The sequence below is a fragment of the Octopus bimaculoides genome, chromosome 18 (assembly GCF_046866305.1).
Source record: "Octopus bimaculoides isolate indiv1 chromosome 18, ASM4686630v1, whole genome shotgun sequence".
NCBI classification, from domain to species: domain Eukaryota; kingdom Metazoa; phylum Mollusca; class Cephalopoda; order Octopoda; family Octopodidae; genus Octopus; species Octopus bimaculoides.
The window spans coordinates 29,700,078-29,724,926 of record NC_142945.1 but is presented as its reverse complement, the minus strand read 5'-3'; the positions used below and the strand labels follow the sequence as shown (position 1 = coordinate 29,724,926).

Below are 24,849 nucleotides of genomic sequence, written 5' to 3'. Positions count from 1 at the left end.
GAAGCCCCAGCAATCTGTGCTCCAACAATTTGTCTTCGTTGGAAATCAGATTAGCCAATGAAGTACAAGGCATACATAATGCACAAGAACATATTTATACAGACTGAATGAGAATGGAGTATTATACAGTATAGTATTTGTTTATCTATTTAAAAGCTGCACTCTGTGCGGACTTTTATGCTAGCTCCTTCGGAGAGCTAATTGGTCCTGCAGCCCCAAATTACAGAGAGCAGTAATAATAAAAGATACGGACGGTGATGATGCTGAGAGAATCGAAGGACACGGAAATCAGGCAGAACCCACCAGAGGTGAAAACAGCCAGGAAGTGGAGAGCAGAAGCAGAGGCTGATGACATCTTGTCTTCTCTTATACACAGAGATATGGTGGGTGCAACACAGAAGCATCGGAGAGGAATTGGTTTTGGCACAGATCAGTTCAGACCGTTTGCAAGTATGATGCGGAGCGAACGCAGATCTGTTGTTAGCAACAGCGTCAAAACAAGAGAAGCAGAGAGAAGAGAGCTTCATTTGATCCGATGTAGTCAACAAGGACAGACGAAGAGATGAGAAGAACATGTTGTTGAGAGGAAAATACGTTGGGATGAGATATGGAAGTGGACGACATCTCGGCTAATTTTCTGATTCGTTCATCCTATGATGTTTTTCCGTCATCTACGAATTTAGTAAGATGGAACGTCTCAGAGAATGACTTATGCAAATGCGAAAAGGTCGGAACACTGAAACATATTCTTTCCAACTGTTTGGAAGGGTATAAATTGAATAGGTATACATGGAGACACAACCTGGTCCTGAAGATTATCTTCAATGTTATGAAGAACCAAATTCATCTCAACAACACTAAGAAAAAACCGTTGAAAGAACCATCTAGAGATTTTATTACCTTCGGTTTAAAGAAGAACAAAAAACTTCCTATGAGAGATGAAAAGTGGAACGGCTATTCGGAAGTGACTGCAGATTTACCTGGGTGCCAAGGATTCTTTCCCATCCCAGTTACGGAAAAAGCGGACATTTTAATGTGGTGTGAAAGAAGGAAAGTTGTAAATCTAGTCGAGTTAACGGTTCCTAATGAAGATAACATGGACGCCGCGCGGGCTCGAAAGATTGACCGTTATGTAAACCTCCTCGAGAAATGTGAAAACTCAGGTTGGAAAGCGGAGTATTTTCCAATCGAAGTTGGATGTAGAGGGTTTGTAGGACACAGTGTGAGACGACTGCTGTTATCGTTAGGCCTAACTCATCGTAAGGTAAATACCACCATGAGTGATATCCAAACTACAGTGGAGAAAGCTAGACACTGGATTTGGTTGAAAAGAGACGATGAGCTTTGGCTAGAGAAATACTGAGCTTGTTTTAATAACCAGTTGATCTAGCAAGCGGGGCTTCATATCAGTGAGGTAGGCCCCGAAACAGCGCGCATTCTCTCCTGATGACCCCATACACTTGCTGGCTTCCGGTATGCGGAGTTCTCGACTGGTAGCACTTGCATGTGCGAGTTGTTTGCAAGATGCCCTATCATCTCATATTTATATCACAGAGTATCACACTTGGAGAATTTTGTATCACTGTGACATTTGGAAATCACTGTAAAGTAGCAAGATAAAAAACATTCTTGGTTTTATAATTTGGTGTGAGTATGTCTGCTGGAATCAGTAGAATTATTGGAATAAATACATTTTCCTCTTTTCCTTTGTCCAGTGAGGATTGCTGCTTCCAAAAGATGTGGATACATTTACCTCACGATCAGTCTTGTTCCATTGCACAGCTTTAGAGGATCCAGATTTCTCAAAAGCATGATTAGAACTCCTTTCTTCAATGTCAGTTTCTGAGAAGGCATTCCGTGAAGATCCAAAGATTTGATTGATTGCATAAGTTTCCAATTGACAACCTGGACAGTTTCATTCTTTGGTGCAAGTATGGCTCTTTCACAAAGTCAATCATGATCTTGAAAATTATGTCCAATGTTTGGGTAAATCTTGGTAATCAACACTTCTACAGTTTTGACCAAAATGCCGCAGCCATTTGGAAAAGTGATGTCTCCATTACTACATTGCTGAATGCTTCCATTTCCCAGATCCATTAGCTGAGCTGCAAATCTTCCAGCATCCAAATCTCTAAATAAACTGACTCTGTCGAAAGTCCGATCCGGCCGAAGTCCGATCAGGCAGAAAGTCCGATCAGGCAGAAAGTTCGATCTGGCCGAAAGTCCGATTTGGGCCGAAAGTTCGCGTTCTTCGATATTTCCTTCAAAAGCTTCAATTCACAAACTCCGCAGAACTTTGAAGCCTCACGAATACGAAACCTCTCACTCTAACTCAGAATGCGCCACACATGCATATACTCATATATCATTTGTATTATTACATTATCGAACGCTACGCGTCCATTTACAAGTAAGCTTTAACTTTATATTTCTGAGGCGCACTCTATCTTTCTATCTTTCTATCTTTCTCTCTGTCTATCTATCTATCTATCTATCTATCTATCTATCTATCTATCTATCTATCTATCTATCTATCCACCTATCTCTCTCTCTACCTTTCTTCGTACCTATCTCCCCCTCTCGTTCTGCTTCCTTCTGTTGTCTTTGCTTCTCCCCTTCACTGCTATACATATCTCTCTCTTACTCTTCCGCCCTGTCTCTCGTCGCTCATCTTTGTTCAACTTCCTCCCTTTTCCTCTCTCTACCACTCCTCGTTGATCACACGTGACCTATGGTCACCTCTTCCTTTCTCCCTTCGGCAAGCATAAAGGCAAGACGAACTACTATCTCTCTCCGCTCAAGTTTGTCACATCACAGTGTTCTGTATCTCCACTCCTTCGGCTTAACGGCCTTTAACGTTGTTTTCACTGTTTAATTTTTCCTGTTTTGGTTTTTGTTTGCTACCCTGGAATCTTCCGCTTAGTAGGTTAATCCACTTCGCGGGAAGAGCTATTCTAAGAGCGCGTTCTGCCTCACCTTCGAAACGCCTAGTTTAGAATAGAGGCAGCTGATGAAGGTAAAGTTCCATAAGTGGCTTGTCTGTTTTCCTATGTGTTCATTCTGTTGTCCGTAAAGAAAGAAGTCCGTTTTTTGTGCTTTGTTTATATTCCCGTTCCTTTTTTGTCCGCGTTTTTTGACGTCCTGTACCCGGATATGCATCTATATATACATGTAGATGTAGGTATGTACATATATGTATGTATACATGCATATGCTCATATATCATTTGTACCGCTAATTTACGGGGACATAAATACCAGCATCGGTTGTCAAGTGATGGTGTGGGGGAAAACACGATGGGCTTCTTTCAGTTTCCGCCTCCCAAATCTACTCACAAGGCTTTGGTCGGCCAAAGGCTATAGTAGAAGACACTTGCCCAAGGTGCCACACAGTGGACTGAACCCGGAATCATGTGGTTGGTAAGCAAGCTACTTACTACTCAGCCACTTCTGTGCCTTATTTATTTATGTATATATTTATTTATTTATCATATACATATATAAATGTATGTACACACATACACACACGCACACACACACACACACACACACACACACACACACACACACACACACACACACACACACACACATATATATATATTCATCAGTGGGTATAGACACACATACACACACACACGTACACACATTATTTGGACCGACCGAAGCCTTTTGAGTGGTATATGGTAGGCGGAAACTGAAAGAAGTCCGTTGTGTGCGTGTGTGTGTGTGTGTGTGTCTGTTTGTCCCCACTACCACCGTCGCTTGACAACCGATGCTGGTGTGTTTACGTCCCCGTAAGTTAGCGGTTCGGCAAAAGAACATGATAGAATAAGTACCAGGCTCACAAAGAATAAGTCCTGGATCGATTTGTTCGACTAAAGGCGGTACTCCAGCATGGCCACAATCAAATGACTGAAACAAGTTAAAGAATATATATATATATATATATATATGTATATATATATGTGTGGGTGTGTGTGTGTGTGGTAAATGAAAGACGGAAGATGGAATATTCGTGAATTTATTATTAATCCCGACAATTGGTTCGACACATCTAGCATCGATCCCTCACGGATGGACACTTACTAACTGGTTCAGGAGCATCCAGTGGTACAGATGTTTCTCATCGGGTGATAAATTGACACAATTCGTTAAAAAACAGTTCCGCAATATATCTTCTAATTTCGTAGAAAGAAAAGCAGCAAAACGAAGGAAATATCTTCATTTATATAGAAGATCAAAATAAAATCATAGATGCAAAAAAGAAACGAACACGCAGTACAACGACAAAAGTATTAAAAATAACCGTTAAAAATATGGATGTACTAATGTCGTCACGCAAGCTGCGTGGTGCGTGTACACTCGCTCATACAAGCATCCGCGAAAATGTAAGTATACGCACATGTGTGGTTTGGTGCACTCACGATCACAAAGCGAATTAAATAGCTACTTGGTGTTTATAAAATGGGGAGGTTAATACGTAGAGAAAATTATATCTTTATCTCCCTTTATAAAGCCGATAATTGTTTCTATTGCATAATGATAAAATTCCTAGATATGGTAGAATTTGGGATAAGTTGGAAATTAATAGGGGAGTAGATTAAAACTAAAAATTTAAGTAGAAATAAATACATTAAGCAATCTTTTTTATCAAAGCTAAATAAAGGAAGCAATAATGATACAAATGTGACATTAAGTATTGAAGATGAACATATTATTAAGTGTAGGTCAAAATCTTTAGATATTAAATATGTAGTTGGTATGAATAATACTAACAATAACAACAACAGCAAAGTTTGAAATAAAAATTACGATAGCAAAAAATTCAATTTTAATAAAGGTTATACTAAAAAAATGTATATAGGCGCAGGCTTGGCTGTGTGGTAAGAAACTTGCTTCCTAACCACATGGTCTTGAGTGGATTTGGTAGAGGAAAAGTATTAAATGAGAGAGAGGAAGAAGAAGTAAGAGAGTAAAATGTAACCAAGTTAATCTATGACTTTGTATGTATCACTTTCTCTCTCTCTCCCTCTCCCTCTTTTACTCTTACTCCCTATAACGACGCCGGTACAGAGAGAAGGGAAGGAATATAAAAGTTGCTAGAAACGACAGCCAAATCTCCCTTAAATCACACAAAGTAAAAGGAATTTTAAAAATCTAATTACTGCACTGGAAAGTTCAGATCGAGAAAATTCCATTGATGTAAAAAATTTTTACGAAAAAGTGGAAAATGTGGATTTCTATAAACTTTCAAAAAGGCTTCACACAGACACACAACTTCAGCTTTATATATTAAGATAAACTAACAGAAATATTATATGCAAAAACTAATTTTAACGAATCTTTCGTTTAAAATACAATTTAAACGAAGTTTTAGGTTAATTTAATAAAGATAGAAGCAATACTTACCTAAACAATGCTATAGTTTAAACTAAAAGATTTTAGACTAAAACGTTTATTAGAAAGAAGTCTCGAGAAAATATTGCGTAAAGAAAAAGAATAGAATAAAGAGATATAAAAACATGAATGAAAATTTTATTATGAATGAAAGATTAAACTTTATATAACTTAAATCATAATAAAACAATTAACTATATTATAAACATCTAATTGAATTTTAAAATCTAAATAATTATAGATTCAAAAGAATAAGACTAAGAAACAATATATACTAACAGAAATATTATATGCAAATCTTATCTTAACGAATATTTCGTTTAAAATACAATTTAAACGAAGTTTTAGGTTAAACTAAAATTATAATTATAAACGTAAAATATAAACTAGCAAAAATTAATTTGTATAAATTAATATATAAAAGCAATTATATCACCATTAAATAAAGGAAAAAACATTGAACAAGATTATTGAAAAGAAATACAAAATTTATCTAATCGAAACTTTAGTTTAAATAAAATTATAAATGTTGTACTATTGACTAAACATTAATTAGAAAATAAACTAATCATCAAAGAAATTAAGTAAAATGACTACTTATTTATCCCATAAAACAAAAAGAAATATTAAACAGTATTAATGGAAAAAATTCAACCCTAATCTAATCGAAGTCTCGGTTTAGGGTAAGATGATATATATATATATATAGATATATATATATATATATATATATATATATATATATATATATATATATATATATATATATATATACATATACACACATACAAATATATATATATATATATATATATATATATATATATATATACACACATACAAATATATATATATGTATATATATATATATATATATATATATATATATATATATATATATATGTATGTATGTATGTATGTATGTATGTATAAATTAAAGCTGCTCTAGTAAGGTAAACCTTATCGGTCGCACATACACAATGTATGTGCTTTCTTTATACGCCGAATTTGCAGCGGAACAGCGTCCTGCGAAACTTACATGAAGGACCCTGAATGTGATTGACCAGGCGAGACGACTAGCTTAGGAATTACCAAGGATCGTAAATATCGATATTTCGCCATTATTGTAGCTTTTGAATACCATGTCCTCCGATCATCTCTATATAAAATGAATCTCTGACCTATGATTTATATGCAAACAGAGTAAAATCTATTTGCTGATATGGTGCGGCGTATGTGAAAGTATGTACGATCGATAATGTTTATCTCTCTTTCTCTCTCCTTTTCTCTCTCTCTCTCTCTCTCTCTCTCTCTCTCTCTCTCTCTATATATATATATATATATATATATATATATATATATATATATATATATGTATGTATGTATGTATGTATTCATTCATACATAAGTACATACATACGTACATAAGTACATATAAATAGACAGACAGACAGATAGAAATGTGTGTATATAAGAGTGTATGCTTGTATTTGTTCCCCCCTAACGGTTTACAATCGGTGTTGGTTTGTTTAATTCTTCGCAACTTAGCAGTTCGGTAAAATGACTGATAGAATAAGTACCAGATTTAGAAAATATCTCCTGAAGTCCAATTATTCGACTGAACCCTTTAAGATCGTGCTCCAGCATGGCCGCAGACCTATGACTGAAACAAGTAAAAAATAAAAGATGCGCATAGGAAGACGCAGGCGTGGGCTGTGTGGTAAGAAGTTTGCTTCCCAACCAGATAGTACGGGTTCAGGCCCATTCATTGCGTGTCACCTTGGACAAGTGTCTTCTACCGTAGATTCGGGCCGACCAAAGATTTGTGTGTGGATTTGGTAGACGGAAACTGAAAAAATCCCATCGTACATGTCTGAATAAATAAATAAAAGTATGTGTGTGTGTGTGTTTGTGTGCTTGCCGCTGTTTGTCCACCACCACCACCGCCGCCACCACCGCCACCACCACCACCACCACCGCCGCCACCACCGCCGCCGCCGCCTCTTGACAACAAGTGTTGGTGCGTTTACTTCCCCGTAACTTAGCTGTTCAACAAAAGTGACCTGGCTGAAAAAAAAAAAATGAGTACTGGAGTCCATTCATTCAACTAAAATTTGTTGAAGGCACTGCCCCAGCATGGCCGCAGTCTAATGACTGAAGCAAGTAAAAGATAAACAACATACATGTAAACATACATACATGCGTGCAACCATTCATACATACATACATTCATACATACATACATACATGCCTACCTACCTACCTACCTACCTACCTACCTACCTACCTACCTACCTACCTAACTACCTACACACACGATGCATACCTACACACACACAAGCATACATACATATATACATACATAAATATACACATATATACATACATACATACATACATGGATACATACATACATACATACATACACGCATGCATACATACACGCATACATACATACATACATACATACATACATGCATGCATGCATGCATGCATACATACATACATGCATACATACATACATACATACATACATGCACACATACATACATGCACACATACATACATACACATAAGAGCGAATTCATCTTTCTTCGGCAATGACATCCTACAAACTTTAGTCTGCGTTATTCGATGGTTTTTGTAAATTCTTTTCATCCTTTTCTCCTCTCCCCGCATTTCTCATTCATGTGTTACTTCTTTTTCTTAACTGTGAATTTCTTCTATTCCTATATTTCATTTATTACGTTGACATTTTCTCTTTGCCCCTCCTACTTCTTCAAGCTATATCTGTTTCTTCCCTGCAGCTTACCACCTGCCTTCAATGTCAGCGCGTATCAAACAACAGCAGTTGCATGGGCGATGTTATTGGCTGGCGGATGAGGTTTCCTTAAGAAACCAGCTAAAGAAACACAAACAAGAAAGAAGGCGTGGTCGAATACGAAACTGTTTTTCCTTAGTTGTATACTGAGCATCAAATTCATAAGACGTCAGTGAAGAGTCGCTCGACTTGGCTGTTATTGTACGCCGATGTTTCAAGTTCGGTTGGGTTTCTTTCATTTATCAGTGCCGATTGATTTACATAACGCAAAATACAACAGTAAACAACAAAACTTACACACACACACACGCACACACACACACACGCACGCACACACACACACACACACACACACACACACACACACACACACACAGAGTATATCACAAGCTGAAAGAATACATCATATCAGATAATACAATTCAACACAGCAACCAATATAAAACAAATGTTAAATAAACACTATAGCTGGGCACACGACCTGGAGCAGGAACAATAACTGAAATAACTACGTTCACCCCCACCATCATAACTAATAATACTAACAATATCATCTCCACATAATATCCTTGAAACTAACTTCACCGGATATCGTAACTTTTCCCTCCCATTCACAATTTTACCGTGATTACATTTTGATGATGTGTTTGTCGCTTGATCGGTTGTGCCACAGTCATTTTATACATTATTTGTTGGATTCTGTTTAGAGGAAAGGAAGAAACCGACCGTCTCCACCACCACCGCCACCACCGCCACCAGCACCACCACCACCACAGCCGCCTCCGAAGCTGACGTCGCTGCTACTACTACTACTACTACTACTACTACTACTACTACTACTACTACTACTACTACTACCTCGCGGTCGAAGAAAAGAAAGCTACTTTAGTTAAAATTCCAAATGGACTGAACAATAGGAAACAACGATTGTTTTTGGTTGTGTGGATTTACTTTTAATTGTGGAAGTGAGCGCAGACTGTCTTTACACAGTCTCCAACATTTCTGAACTCGTAATTCATGCCGTCGCATATACATACATACATACATACATACATACATGCACACGCGCACAGTTAACTCTTTAATGTAGGAATTGGAAGGTGCGCAAATAGTTCACAGTTACTTGTAGGTTTATCCAGGTTGGTAATCTTCGAACTGATCTATCTATCTATCTATCTATCTATCTATCTATCTATCTATCTATCTGACTGTTTATTTATCTAACTGTTTGTCTATCTATCTGATTATGTGAGGAGTATACATACACACATACATACATACATACATACATACATACATACATACATACACATAAACTCACACATATACAAACACACACACGCACACTGATATATATACATATATGGAGAGAGTGAACGTAAGAAAGGAAAAGAGGGAGTGAAAGGGAAGGGGAGTGAGAAGTAACTTACAGATGGGATTTTGCCACCAAAATATATTGCTATACAGATTCCTGGAATGTTTTATGAAGAAAGATCAACTAGTTACTGTTTCCAGTTACCCCGTTTCCTACATTCTTCCATCTAGATACCTATACAGCTATATGTCTACACAGTACATATATTCATAAAAGTATACATGTATGAAGTTACATAACTGCACAGCTACACAGCAAAACATTAACTGAATTGCATATCAGAGCAATTACTTTCTGAATCAAGTAATAAGAAAGGTAAAAAAAAAAAAAAAGAGAAAGAGAGAGAGAGAGAAGGATGATAATGTGATGCTACATCAACGTTAGTCAATAAGTGGTTTCTTCGACTACCGTTAACCCAACTTTTCAAAAAGCCTTTCAAAACAGTGAGCTGTTTTTTTTTCTTTTAATCATACTACATCAAAGACTATTTACAATTTGCCAATTCATTAACCATCTGCATTTAACTTGGAAAAGGCAAGCCAACTTTTCTTGTGTTAAGAAGAAAATCAACTAAGAGCAAAAAAAAAAAAAAAAAAAAAAAAAAAAAATGCTGACGCCATTTTCCATAGAAAATATCTTGAGGCGGACATGTCAGAAAACGTCAGACAAATTGCCAACACAGAAGGGACCACTACGTTCAGACAGACGAACGCTTGTTTATACAGATGCAGTCAGTATTAATAGACCAACACTGTGGTCTAAAAGTCTTTCAGTTAGTCAGCAGCATAAGTTTTATCATCGTGAAGTGCGACATCTACAGCAAAAACACCAACAACCACTACAATATCGTCGACGGCAGCAGCAACAACAGCAACAACAGCAACAGCAGCAATTCCATCCCAGTCATTACCAACAACAGCTACATCTACAACCACAACCACATCACCAGCAACAACTACAACAGCAACAGCAAAAACTGCAAGAACAACATAGGAATCACCATCATGATGACCAATTGTATAATCATCATCAAAAGTTTCAACAAATCTATGAGCTTCATAAACAGTCGGAAGAGCTCTTGTATCACAAGCAAAAATTCCATTATTTATATTCAAATAACAGTTATAATCGAGCGACTAGTCTCTCGAGTAGAGAAGAGGAAGAGCATGAAGAAAAAGAACACAACAAACAAGATATCGAAGTTTTATCTCAATCCGATACTGAGAACCAATTAGATTTAGCAAACGATTTCGATGGTAATGACAATGACAACGATAATGAGGGTAGCGAGAATACAGACGAAGATAATGAAAGCAAGCAAAACCATAAAGGTGAAACAGAAGAAAATGAAGGAGGGGGAGGGGGAGGGGGAGGGGGAGAAGAAGAAGGAGAAGAAGAAGAAGAAGAAGAAGAGGGGGAGGAGGAGGAGGAAGAAGAAGAAGAGGAGGAAGAAGAAGAGGAGGCGGAAGAAGAAGAAGAGGGGGAGGAGGAGGAGGAGGAGGAAGAAGAAGAGGAGGAAGAGGAAAAAGAAAAACAAGAAAAACAAGAACAAATAGCAGAACCAGAAGTAAATTACAAAAAGGGTGATAGAAATGAAAACAGTTACTCCAAAGAGGAGATTCCAATACATGTGAAAGAAGAAGTCAATACCAGCATCCAGTTTCTTGAGAGACATCATCACCACAAACATCATCATCAACACCACCATCTTTATCGTCAACAACAACATCAACACTATCACTATCAGGAGAACAGTCAGAGTCAACAACAGCAGCAATCACAGGAGCCGACGGTATTAAATGGTGTTAAAATATTAGCAGACGACACACATCGTGAATCATTGTTGGCTTTCAGTAAGACTTCACAAGATGACACCACTGTTACCACTGCTACTACCTCATTCCCTACTACAGCAACTACTGCTGGTGTTTTAAACATTTCTACTAGCAATAACAACACCATTAGTATAATTACAACACATACGATCGATGTTAAAGATAGCAAATCATATCACATCAGTAACACTACCTCAGCAACCACAACCACAACCACAACCACAACTACAACTCCATCAACAAACAACATTATAGATATCAACAATACAGCTAACAGCATAAATTTCAACAACAGCTGCTATTCTCAGAGCAACAAAAGCAACGTTAATAGCAAAACAAATAAGACGGTCTCATCACACAATAATGATGAAGACAATGCAGATGAGGAAAGCAAAAGACGAACAATTTCACTTAATGTTATCAAAAATATACACACCAATGACAATTTTTTGCTTCCACCTATAACTCTAATTAAAAAAGAGTTTGGAGATCGAGACAAGCTGCCTGCGACTAATTCCACAGGTTGGGAAAATAATATTTTGCCCCATATGGAAAACAGACAAAAGAAAATTGATCTAGCATACGGAAACGGTAAGAGACATTCTTTAAATTTCAAATGAATGATTCCTTTATATTGTTATCTATGGCTTGTTGTAGGATTATATGAATTACTTTAAGAAATAATCGTATAGAGACTATCACAGACATCTATTTTCGGAGTGTTTCAATTCCGGTTACTCATACGCGGGTGGCATATCCGTATATACATTCAAAAGTACAAACATACATTCATACATATATACAATATAAACGTTTATGCATGTATATGTGTATATATATATATAATGAATGTATATGTATTTATGCATGCATGCATGCATGCATATATGTATGTATGTATGTATGTATGCATGTATGGATATATACATATATATACATACACATATATACGTACAAATATATATATATATATATATATATATATATATATATATATATATATATATATATATATATATATATATATATATATATATATATATATATATATATATATATATATATATATATATATATATATATATATATATATATATATATATATATATATATATATATATATATATATATATAGGCGTAGGAGTGGCTGTGTGGTAAGAAGCTTACTTCCCAACCACATGCCTCCGGGTTCAGTCCCACTGCGTGGCATCTTGGGCAAGGGTCTTCTACTATAGCTTCGGGCCGACCAAAGCCTTGTTAGTGGATTTGGTAGACGGAAACACGCACGCACAAACATAATGATGTTCATATACACGTCTGGCCGCATAGCCTTTTCCGTTTGTTTTCCTGTCTTGTTTTTTGTCCGCCACTACATTCCTCCATGGCACAGGTTTAATTTGTGTATACAAATTTGCGGTCCATAGGAAGAGCCATTTTAACGATGCGTCCTGCCCAACTCTTCGAAACGCCGGTGTTAAAATGGGAGTAGCTGATGAAGGAAAATGTTCTCTATGTGGCTTGTGTGTTTTCTGTATTCTGGTTATTATTATTTTCTTGTCTACGTTTCGTTTGCAATGTCCTGTACCCAGATATGCACCTATATATACAGGTAGACGTAGGTATGTACATACCTGTACGTATATATGCATATACTCATTTATTATTTGTTATATGTATATATATATATATATATATATATATATATATATACATTATTTACATTATTTACATTATTTATATTTGACACATATTTGTCCTCATCTTGTTTGTTGTTAACACAACGTTTCGACTGATATACCCTCCAGAAGATTCCGAGTTCGATCCAGGCAGTGACCTTAATAAAAATAAAAATAAAAAAAAGGTACTGAAACCTATTTGAAAATGATACCAGGCTTACCATCCCTACAGGAAGTGCAAAAAATCGTGTTAACTGGAGCGACTCATGTACTGAGAAGAGCATTATCGCTGTGAAAACAACATCCATTCATGAATTTATTTATTCATTAATTTTTTTTAAATACATATTTTACCTGTGAATTTGCGTGTGTAAACTGGGAATGCATACAATGAGATTCTCTGTCCTAGGTGTACGGAAAACATTTGGCGATAAATGGAAGAAAATTTGAAAAAAGAAGAAAAAACAACATAATAATAATAATAATAATGATAATAATAATAATAATATTAATAATAATAATAATAATAATAGCAACATCAAAAAAATACCTTAGGAATGAGAACCCAGGTTCGAAATTTCCCCAAGACACCTGATGAAGGCTGGAGGGTATATCAGCTGAAACGTGTTAACAACTAACAAGATGAGGACAAATATACGTCAAATACAAATAATGTAAATAATGTACATAATTCCTCATCTCTTAAATATAGAACTATATATATATATATATATATATATATATATATATATATGCAGGCATATATGGGTACAGGACGTCACCAACAGTAAAGAAGAAATACGAACACAAATGAATTAAATACGCAAACGAGACAAAAAATGGAAAACAGGACAAATAACACAAAGAACGACCCTTGTCAGCTGTCTATCTACTCCTCATTTCAAGGATGAAGGGTCGTTCTTTGTGTTACTTGTCTTGTTGTCTGCATATTTAACTCATTTGTTTTCGTATTTCATGTTGTTTACTGTTAGTGACATCCTGTACCCATATATATATAACAAGACCCAGTGGAGATGCGAAATTCCGTTTTAAAGACCAGCTCAAACGGACCTTGGCTCAAGCTAACATCCAGCCATCCTCATAGGAACAGATTACCATGGATAAGACAGCCTGGAGGACTGCTATCCGCAATGGAGCCAGCTCTTCGAGCAGAACAGACAACAGAATGAGGATGCAAAACGCAGGAGAAGAAAGGAGTGTCTTCAACATCCTCGACCTGCAGCGACCATCCCGTGCGAGTTCTGCCCACGACTCTTTCACCAGCGACATGGACTCCAAAGTCACTTTCGGCACAAACATCAGCCGAAGAGACTGGATGAAAACTGATGAACCCAATGCTCGGATACGAGCTGGAGTCGACCATATTATTATTTAATTGAACGCCACGCATCCATTTCCAAGTAAGTATGTATATATATAGTTTTTCCTTGGGGCTGGCCAGATTGGAGCAATATCGAGAATAACCAGCCGACATTGCAAGGATAATCTGGATCTCGACTGAAGAGAGAAAACTCCGAATGACCGCAGTCAAATGACAGAAACAAATAAAACAATAAAAGAATATATATAAGCATACATATGTGTGTGTGTGTGTGTGTGTGTGTGTGTGTGTGTGTGTGTGTGTGTGTGTATGTAGATAGATATACAGCTATATACACACGTACATACATCGTGACATGTAATCACGAGGATGTGAGTTCGAGTCCACAGCTAGCCACCTACACTTTTCTCTGCAAAATAGGGATAGTTTATCCTGTTCAGGCTATATCATTAGCATTATTCTGCGATTGAGAATTTAAAATCACTTCTTTAACTTTCTAAAAGACATCTCAACGCTTCTAAAAGCAAACTTCGTTTGTTTATTTACGTTTGTCGTAATTTGAATTTAACACACACACACACACACACACACACACACACATATATATATATATATATATATATATATATATATATATATATATATATATATATATATATATATATATATATATATATATATATATATGTGTAGCTTCTTTATGTATGTGTCTCTGTGTACGTACATAGAAGTGCGCATATATGCATTAAATAATGACACATGCAGAATTATTATTTAGTACTGAATAAGAAATACACATAGGAGATAGCGAGCCCCAATACCCATAATATATACATACGTAAGTACTTTTGCTAGTACGCTGTTATGTAGGCACATATATATATATATATATATATATATATATATATATATATATATATATATATATATATATATATATATATATATATATATATACATATAGGTAGGTATATGGATATGTAAGTAAACAGATAGATACGTAGGTAAGTAGGTAGATAAGCACATAGGTTATACGGATAACAAAGCACATACACGCACACACACACACATGCACACACACACAAACACACACACATACGTGCACATAGAAAAGAAGTCGAAAGCACATGTCCATACATACACTCTCCACACACACACATACACATATAGACACACTCGGAGACGTACACAAAAGGAGACAGAGATACACACACAAACACACACACACACATACATACAAATACACAAGCAAACATACAAACATATGAATATGCAGAATACATACATACAAACATACACACAAACACACACACAAACATATAATATGCAGAATACATACATACATGCATACATACACACACATACACATATACATGCATACACACTCGCATACATACATACATACATACATGCATGCATACATTCATATGTACATACACAAGCACACATGCACACTGACGGACACATGCGCACTAACAGACAAAAAAAAACAGACAAAAAAGAACGCAGCTCCAATAACGGAGTCAGCATCCATTGACAAAGTCGCAAAAGCAGCGAAAATTTTGAAAGAAAAAATATAAATAATAAATGAGTGGAGATCGAACCGGTGAGGGCGTTAGATAATAAGGCATTAGGACTCTCCCCATACACAACACAATTTGCTTCAACACACGAGTTCACTCAAAGAATCTTGTTTTCACCTTCATGCCTCACATCTTGAATACTTCAATTTCGAGATTATTATTGTTGTTGTTGTTGTTGCTGTTGTTGTTGCTGCTGCTGTTGTTGTTGCTGTTGTTGTTGCTGATGGTGATTTACAGAGTAACTCAGTTAATTGAACGTATCATTTCCGTCACCTATTCGGTTGTTTATTTACAGAGTGATTTATTCAACTGACAATATCATTTCAGTTATCCACTCGGATTTTTTATTTAAAGAGTTAACAGGTTTACCCGTGATCCATTCCTGCCTCATTCGTTACTTAAAAAGGAAATATAGATACACCATGTCTCACGTTTTTAACAGTATCTATGGAAGGAAGAAACTTGTGGATGACATAAATTATATATATAAAGCACAATACATTACCGGTTGCATACTATTCTGGTGAATTATATCTGCCAACATTATGAGTTTAGCATTAAAATCAAATGATTTTCAGAACTGGTTTTTCTTCCACTCGATGATGTGATTGATGGATTCGAAGATATTGTAGTTGACGACGATCTTCCGCAAGAGCTTGTGTCCTATTTTGAATTATCGTGCATAGGAAGCGTGCGAGGTAGAGGAATTAGACAACGAAGAACTCGTTTGTTTCCCACTGATAGTTGGAATGTCTGCTTTAGAACAGAATCAGATATGCCTCGCACTAATAACCATCTAGAGGGAAAGTTCTTTAACTCGTACACATCCGAACCTATGGAAATTAATTACTGCATTGAAAAAGGAAGAACATTTGACACAACTAAGAAAGGTTGAATTTGATCGAGGTGAGATCTGCGAGACCTAAAAAAAAAAAAAAAAAAAAAAATATATATATATATATATATATAAAGATATGAATAAACAGCTGCAGATAATTATTGAGTGATATAGTCCTGAAAATAAGATGGACTTTTTACGAGCAATAGCTCATAACCTTCATAATTATTGAAGCTTTTAGAAATATTTTAATGTTTTACTGTACTTCTATTTTATTTTTATTCAACGTTTTATTTTGTCTAATATCGGGAGTCAAATTACCGGAGTCAAAATACCGGGAGTGAAATTACCAAGAGTCAAATTACAGGCTACCGGATAAAATAAGTCCTAATTAAACTGAAGTCAACCAATACCTCTACACACAAGTTCTGAGGTTAACAACAACAAATGGAAGAAGCAAGGTACATTACATAGAAAAATGCGAGCAAGAGAAATAATATTCTTAAGATTATAAACCTGGAAAAGTACAGGACAAATGATCACACTTGGAAAAGTTCAGGGCATCGTATTACATCTGGTAAAGTACAGAACAAGAAAACTTTTATTGCAGCTAAGGATAAAATTTCAAATAAAATATTTCGATTTAGACAATATTAGCTTTTATTAAAACTAAACATTTTATTACAAGATATTTGTTATTACTTGTTACTTTTATTAAAAATAAAAATAACTCAAAATATTTTTGTACTTAATTTAGTTTTTAATTATTAATTAACAATTAGAAATTTGAAAATAGGTTATAAGAAATAATAGTAGCACATAATAGTAGTACAATAAGTAAAATAATCCAAAAATTAGTTATATATTACAGTAAAATCTATCTGTAACAACGAATTCAAAGTAAAATTTGCTTAAGTTTTGCCTAAGTTATTGCCAAGTCTTCACATTTTTAGTCTTGACCCAATGCTTATTTTTTACATAATGAATCTTCCTACTATTTTGCTTTGCATAAAACTTTAGCTATATTGGTACTTCTGGCTCTCATTTTAAAGTATTCTAGTGTGTCAATATTTTAACAAAATGATGGTACCTTTTTTAATTATAATGTTACTTTGTAAATTAAAATCAAATAATTTTTAATATTCAAATTTTATCCTTAACTGCAATATTCTAAGTAAAAATTTCCTTGTTCTGTACTTTACCAGATGTAATAATCTGTCCTGAACTTTTCCAAGTGTAATAATATGTCCTGTACTTTTCCAGGTTTATAATCTTAAGAATATTATTTCTCTTGCTCGCATTTTTCCAGTAATCCATGTTTTTTCCAGGCTATGCTATTATGTTAATTAATAATGTGTCAATTAATAATTTAAGATTTTACCTTATGCTTTCTTCTATCATTTAAGCTAAGATAAATATATTTTGCTTTTAAAATAAAAAAAAGTTATTTAGATATAAACTTGATTGGAGGCGTTACTTACAGGGACTAGTCCTCTTCAAAAATGTTAACAGTTTTCAATTTGATAAAGAATTGAATTAGTGACAAAGCTCTGAAAAATGCTGCGTGTGAGTAAACTGCGGCCTTAAGAATATCGTTCAACTACTACCGTAGTCGAATGATTGTTTGAGAAGTCTTAAAAACTGAGAAATTCCTGTCAATGTAAACTATTACGGTTCCGTTTCTTGACTCAGATATTACGGATTGTGCTTACATGATATAATTGCATTAGTTAATATAGATGGCGTAATTAAACTAATTGCAAATTAGCGGTGTCGTTGATATTTTTTCTTACCTCAATGATGCCGGTGACATATATTAAAAGTCCCGTTATAGAACTATCACCCTCAAACTTGAGAAACAAACACTCATAACTTTTTTCTTTTAAAACTTCATTGCATGAGATTGATACCATGAAATTCCTCGAGTTGTGCTCTATCATTTAAGCTTAATTAAAATATAGTTTGTTTTTAAAATAAAAAGTTAATTATACTAAAATCCAATCTTTTGCCTTATATTTTTTCATGATATTTTACTTCACAACTTTTTTGATACAAATTTTTGTTGCATGAGACCAAAACTATGAAATTCCTCATGCTTTCTTCTATCGTTGAAGCGAAGATAAATAAATTTTGCACTCAAAATAAAAAAAGTTATTTAAATCTAAACATGATTATATATATTATGCGTATGTGAATTATTGACGTACGTAAGGATAAAATAAAATAACATAAAGATAACAAAAAATAAGTAAGAAGATATAATATAAAAAGTAAAGAAAAATGTAAATGCATGTAAAATAAATTTAAATAAAAGGAAAGAACAATACATAAATATGCAAGTGAAGTACTATATAATAAAATAGATGGTTAAGCTAGGTAGTAAAAAAAGAATTAGTCGACCGTTATAGATGAATTATTTTCATTGGTTTGGTAATAGATACAGTTCAGGAAATCTATGGATGCATAACGTTCACATTATTATTATGTCATATTTAAAATGAAGTATAGACAAAAGTTTGAAAAATCTGACCGTTAAGATATGTATCATGAAAGTCTTACATGTAAACTCTTAGTCGTCAATAAATAAAGTGTATATATTCATATTTATGTATTTACACATTCGCATGTATATACTTCAATATATATGCATACGTTTCTACACATATGCACACATGCGTATATTCACACAAAACATATCTCTATATATATACACTCACACTCAACATATACATTTATTAAAATTATTTTTACTTATTTATTATCAGAAAGGTTAAGTTGTTAGAGTTATGTATTGGAAGTTTAATATCTAGAATTGATCAGTTAAGCGGTCAAATAAAAAGAAAAGTTGAACGAGAGAGTGAACAGAAAAAGAATAAAATATAATATACTGATATAATATGTAGTAGAATATAAGGGAGTATATATTAGATATTTGATATAACGTAGCATAATGTTTGTAATTAATAAATAAGTAAATTGGTGATAATTTCATTATATGTAGGAATAGCGTACTACAATATATGAAGAAAAACGCAGTATTTCTATTTATAATCGATTTTTTGCTAAGACACATTAAAACTATTTAGTAGTTAAACCGAGTATTGTTATTTAAAGATAATTTAACAAATATGAATTATAATATAATTTAATTTATCCTGTCAAATCAATGAAAATAATTCATCTACAGCGGTTGACTAATTAGTTTTTTACTATCTAGCTTACCCTTCATTTCTTTTATTATATAATACTTCACTTTGCATATTTAAGTATTGTTCTTTCCTTTTATTTAAATTTATATATTATATATTTTACATACATTTATATTTTTCTTTACTTTTTATCATTTATCTTCTTACTTTACCTTTATTTTTATGTTATTTTATTTTATTATATCTTTACTTACATTAATAATTCACTAGCTAAATAAATACGCATAATATATATGATCTAACTTTTTAAACTTATTAGTAATTCGGCTGCATGCTTTCAAGAAATATGTTAACCTTTGTAGTATGAGCTCATAAAGTTCTGATGAGATTCTGCCCCATAGAGTTGAAAATGATGACCAAATCTTAGCATATGACTCTACTCAAATACTTAGAATTACAAATCACCTGGGAGCATGAGTCGAAACATATATGTAGGTTTTTGGCATCTGCCATTTTTTTAAAGAGCTTTATAATTTATAATTTATTTGTATTGTTTTTATAAAAAAAACCTTCAGCCTGATAATATCATACAAATGAATAATTTATACATTATTCATAATTCTCTATTTTCTTTCATTATATATATATATATATGTGTGTGTGTGTGTGTGTGTGTGTGTGTGTGTGTGTGTGTGTGTGTGTGTGTGAGAGAGAGAGAGAGAGAGAGAGAGAGAGAGAGAGCGAGAGTGTGTGTGTGTGTGTAAAACGTAAATCAAAGTGGGTGACAGATTTTCGTAGATCAAGTTCCTTATCGTGGGAATACAAAATACATAAAAAGTTCATCAAGATATTAGGTTTCAAGCGCTTCAATATTACAATTCAAAGAAAAGCGGTAGGACAAAACAGACTAAATTAAATTATATATATATTATATATATATATATATATATATATATATATATATATATATATATGTGTGTGTGTGTGTGTGTGTGTATATATGTATGTATATATGTATGTATGTATGTATGCATATATGTATGTATGCACATACATACATACATACATACATACATATGTTTGGCCATTGATATATTCATAAATAACTATAATTTGTTTATGATATATCCCTCGTAATGTATTTTTACATTCCTCTTTAATTATTTAATTTTTTCATTCATATCCGGTATATAAGTTGGAATTTAGAATTTGAATGTGTAGACACACCATTCTTGCCGGTCGGGACACGTGTAAGCCCCAAGGTATGTTTTTTGCGTCAATTTGTATCTGCAAAAATATTCTCCTGAAGAGAAGAGTGGAACCGTTAGGTTCCTAACTTCGAAATTGCAATAGAGAATTAGCCTTTTATTTTTAAGTTGGGAATTTTATGTCATGTCACCCACCGACAGCTTTATTGTGAAGAGATAGAATATGAGTGTTTATAGTGGTTTTCACTGCTATTTGTAGACATGTAAGTGTTTTTGCAACCCTCCCTGATATAATTGTGATTTACGCATAATTATACACACTTCTTTTATGAAATTTATGATATTACGTGTTTGGCCATTGATATATTCATAAATAATTATAAATTGTTTGTGATATATTCTTCGTAATGTATTTTTACATTCCCCTCTAATTATATATATATATATATATATATATATATATATATATATACAATATTAGATATGTACATATATACACAAGGGCACTACATGAGCACCTACATCGCTAAAAAAATAGAAGTCAAAAATACCTCTGTACCACTGAATAGTCAAAAATCTACTACAGACATGATAGGAAAAAATTTCAGTGAACAATAATAACATCTTACCTCAACTCGGTCAGAACGAGTAATGCTGGTCAATTTGGTACCGGTTTCGAAATTTATCGCCAAATAGGTGCCTGATTTCTCATCAGCCAAAGTCTGCCAGCTAATTACAACTAAAACTTGCCCCCACCATGCCTGCAAAAGTTCGTTTGAAGTGACCAAGCACTATAGGAACAAACGAAATGTGTGAAATAATTTATAAATAAATATAGGGATGGTATTATAAAAATACCGTCACGAGTGGTAAGTGAATTATCAGCCGTACAGGCAAATTAATAAAATATATACATACAATATTAGATATGTACATATATACACAAGGGCAATACATGAGCAGCTACATCGCTAAAAAATAGAAGTCAAAAATACTTCTGTCCCACTGAATAGTCACAAATCTACTACAGACATGTGTATATATGTACATATCTAATATTGTATGTATATATTTTATAAATTTGCCTGTACGGTTGATAATTCGCTTACCACTCGTGACGGTATTTAAATAATACCATCTCTCTCTCTCTCTCTCTCTCTCTCTCTCTCTCTCTATATATATATATATATATATATATATATATATATATATATATATATATATATATTATTTTGTTTAAAAGAGTTCCAACACTGTCTGTTTTTTATGTTTTATTTATATTCCTGCAGAACCAATGTGGGGTATAGAATATGGAATATACAATATATAATATAATATACAATATATAATATAAAATAAAATAAAATAAAAATGGATGGTGCCATGAAAGAAAGTATTGAATGTAGATGAAATATTGAGTGTTCAATATAAAGGATCAAATATATAAATATATAAATATAAATATATAAAGGCGACTCGAGTTTCAGTGCTATTTCCCTTCGTCATGGCCGGTATGACAGACTTTGACAGACTGTTAAAGTCTGTCATACCGGCCATGACGAAGGGAAATAGCCCTGAAACTCGAGTCGCCTTTATATATTTATATATTTGATCCTTTATATTGAACACTCAATATTTCATCTACATTCAATACTTTCTTTCATGGTGCCATCCATTTTTATTTTATTTTATTTTATATTATATATTGTATATTATATTATATATTGTATATTCCATATTCTATACCCCACATTGGTTCTGCAGGAATATAAATAAAACATAAAAAACAGACAGTGTTGGAACTCTTTTAAACAAAATAATATATTCCTCTATACACAATCATACAAAAAACCCACCTTTTTTGTATTTATTTTTACTCGCATATATATATATATATATATATATATATATATATATATATATATATATATATATATATGTATGTATATATATATATATATATATATATATATATATATATATATATATATATATATATATATATATATATATATATATATATATATATATATATATATATATAAACATAATTAAGGGATCAGCAAACATTTGCTTCACCACATACCGAAGTTCAAAAATGTGGTGAAGCAAATGTTTGCTGATCCCTTAATTATGTTTATAAATGTATAAGAACTTTTAAATAAGTTCTCCACCGATAATGGTGTTTATATACCGAAGGGCTTGGTAAAAATTATTAATTGTTGATTTATTAATAAATTAATAAATTGATAAACCTTTACCCTTTTAATTGTAATATATATATATATATATATATATATATATATATATGATATATTATATATATATATATGTATATATATATATATATATATATATATATATATATATACATACATATATATATATATATATATATATATATATATATATATATATATATATATATATATATATATATATATATATATATATATATATATATATATGTATATATATACACACATATATATAACAGCCTGGGTTTCAGGGGCCCACAGCTTTTGAATAGTCTCGCAAAAAGCCCGAGGAACCTGCACAAAGTAGATGTAGGCGTTTTTAAATCAAGGCTGGACCTCTTCTTGTCGAGAGTCCCAGACGAACCTACCTCACGGCAAGAAGTGCAAATGAGGGTAGTTACATCAAAGTCCATTTTTCACCAAGTGCCACATATTAGAGGAGGCTCTAAGTAATATCAGTGTAGCAAAACGGCGGTGCTCTAGCACGGCCACAGTTCTGAGGTGAAACTACAGAAAAAGAAAAAAAAAAGAAATATATATATATACATGCATACGTATATATATATATATATATATATATATATATATATATATATACATATATATATATGCATATATATATATGCGTATATATATATGTATATATATATATATATATATATATATATATATATATATATATATATATATATATATATATATATATATATATATATATATATACATGTATTTATATACATGCGTAAATGCATGCATACATATATATATAAATATATATTGATAGGAAGGATAACAAAAGAAAGAGACCTCGATATTATGCAAATAGAGGAATTTATCTGTAAAAATATGTGACACTTATTCAGTAGCCATGATAAAACTCCGAGTTTAATATATATATGTGTGTGTGTGTGTATAAATATATATATATATATATATATATATATATATATATATATATATATATATATATATATATATAAATATGTGCATACGTCTGTGTATACATATATATTGGGTTGTCTGGAAAGTTCGTGCCGATTTATAGTAGCTTACCTTTCGACTTATTTTGCCATGAAACCACCTCAGTTCTGGGAAGAGGGTATTTTTAAGTTAAAGGAAAGATGGAGACGCATTGTGCAACAAAATGGTTCTTATTTGGTTGATTAAAAACGTAATGGCAATTATTTATTGATCTTTTTCTTTCCTTTAAAAATCGGCACGAACTTTCCGGTCAACCCAATATATATATAAGTCCTGGGGTCTATTTGTTCGACTAAAAGCGGCTCTCCAGCATGGCTGCAATCAAATTTCTGAAACAAGAAAAAGAATAAAAGAATATATATGTGTGTATATACTCTTTACTCT

At 33.0% G+C, this 24,849-nt stretch overlaps 1 protein-coding gene across 1 annotated transcript in view; it reads left to right on the top strand.

Moving 5' to 3' along the window:
• The first annotated feature begins 8,010 nt into the window (after window positions 1–8,010).
• LOC106874400 (uncharacterized) overlaps window positions 8,011–24,849 on the top strand; it is a 64,746-nt gene continuing 47,907 nt past the window's right edge. Inside the window, exon 1 of the mRNA XM_089365950.1 lies at window positions 8,011–12,021. Coding sequence (XP_089222076.1) covers window positions 10,203–12,021 — 1,819 coding nt within the window. The 5' untranslated portion in view covers window positions 8,011–10,202. The remainder of the gene's footprint in view (window positions 12,022–24,849) is intronic.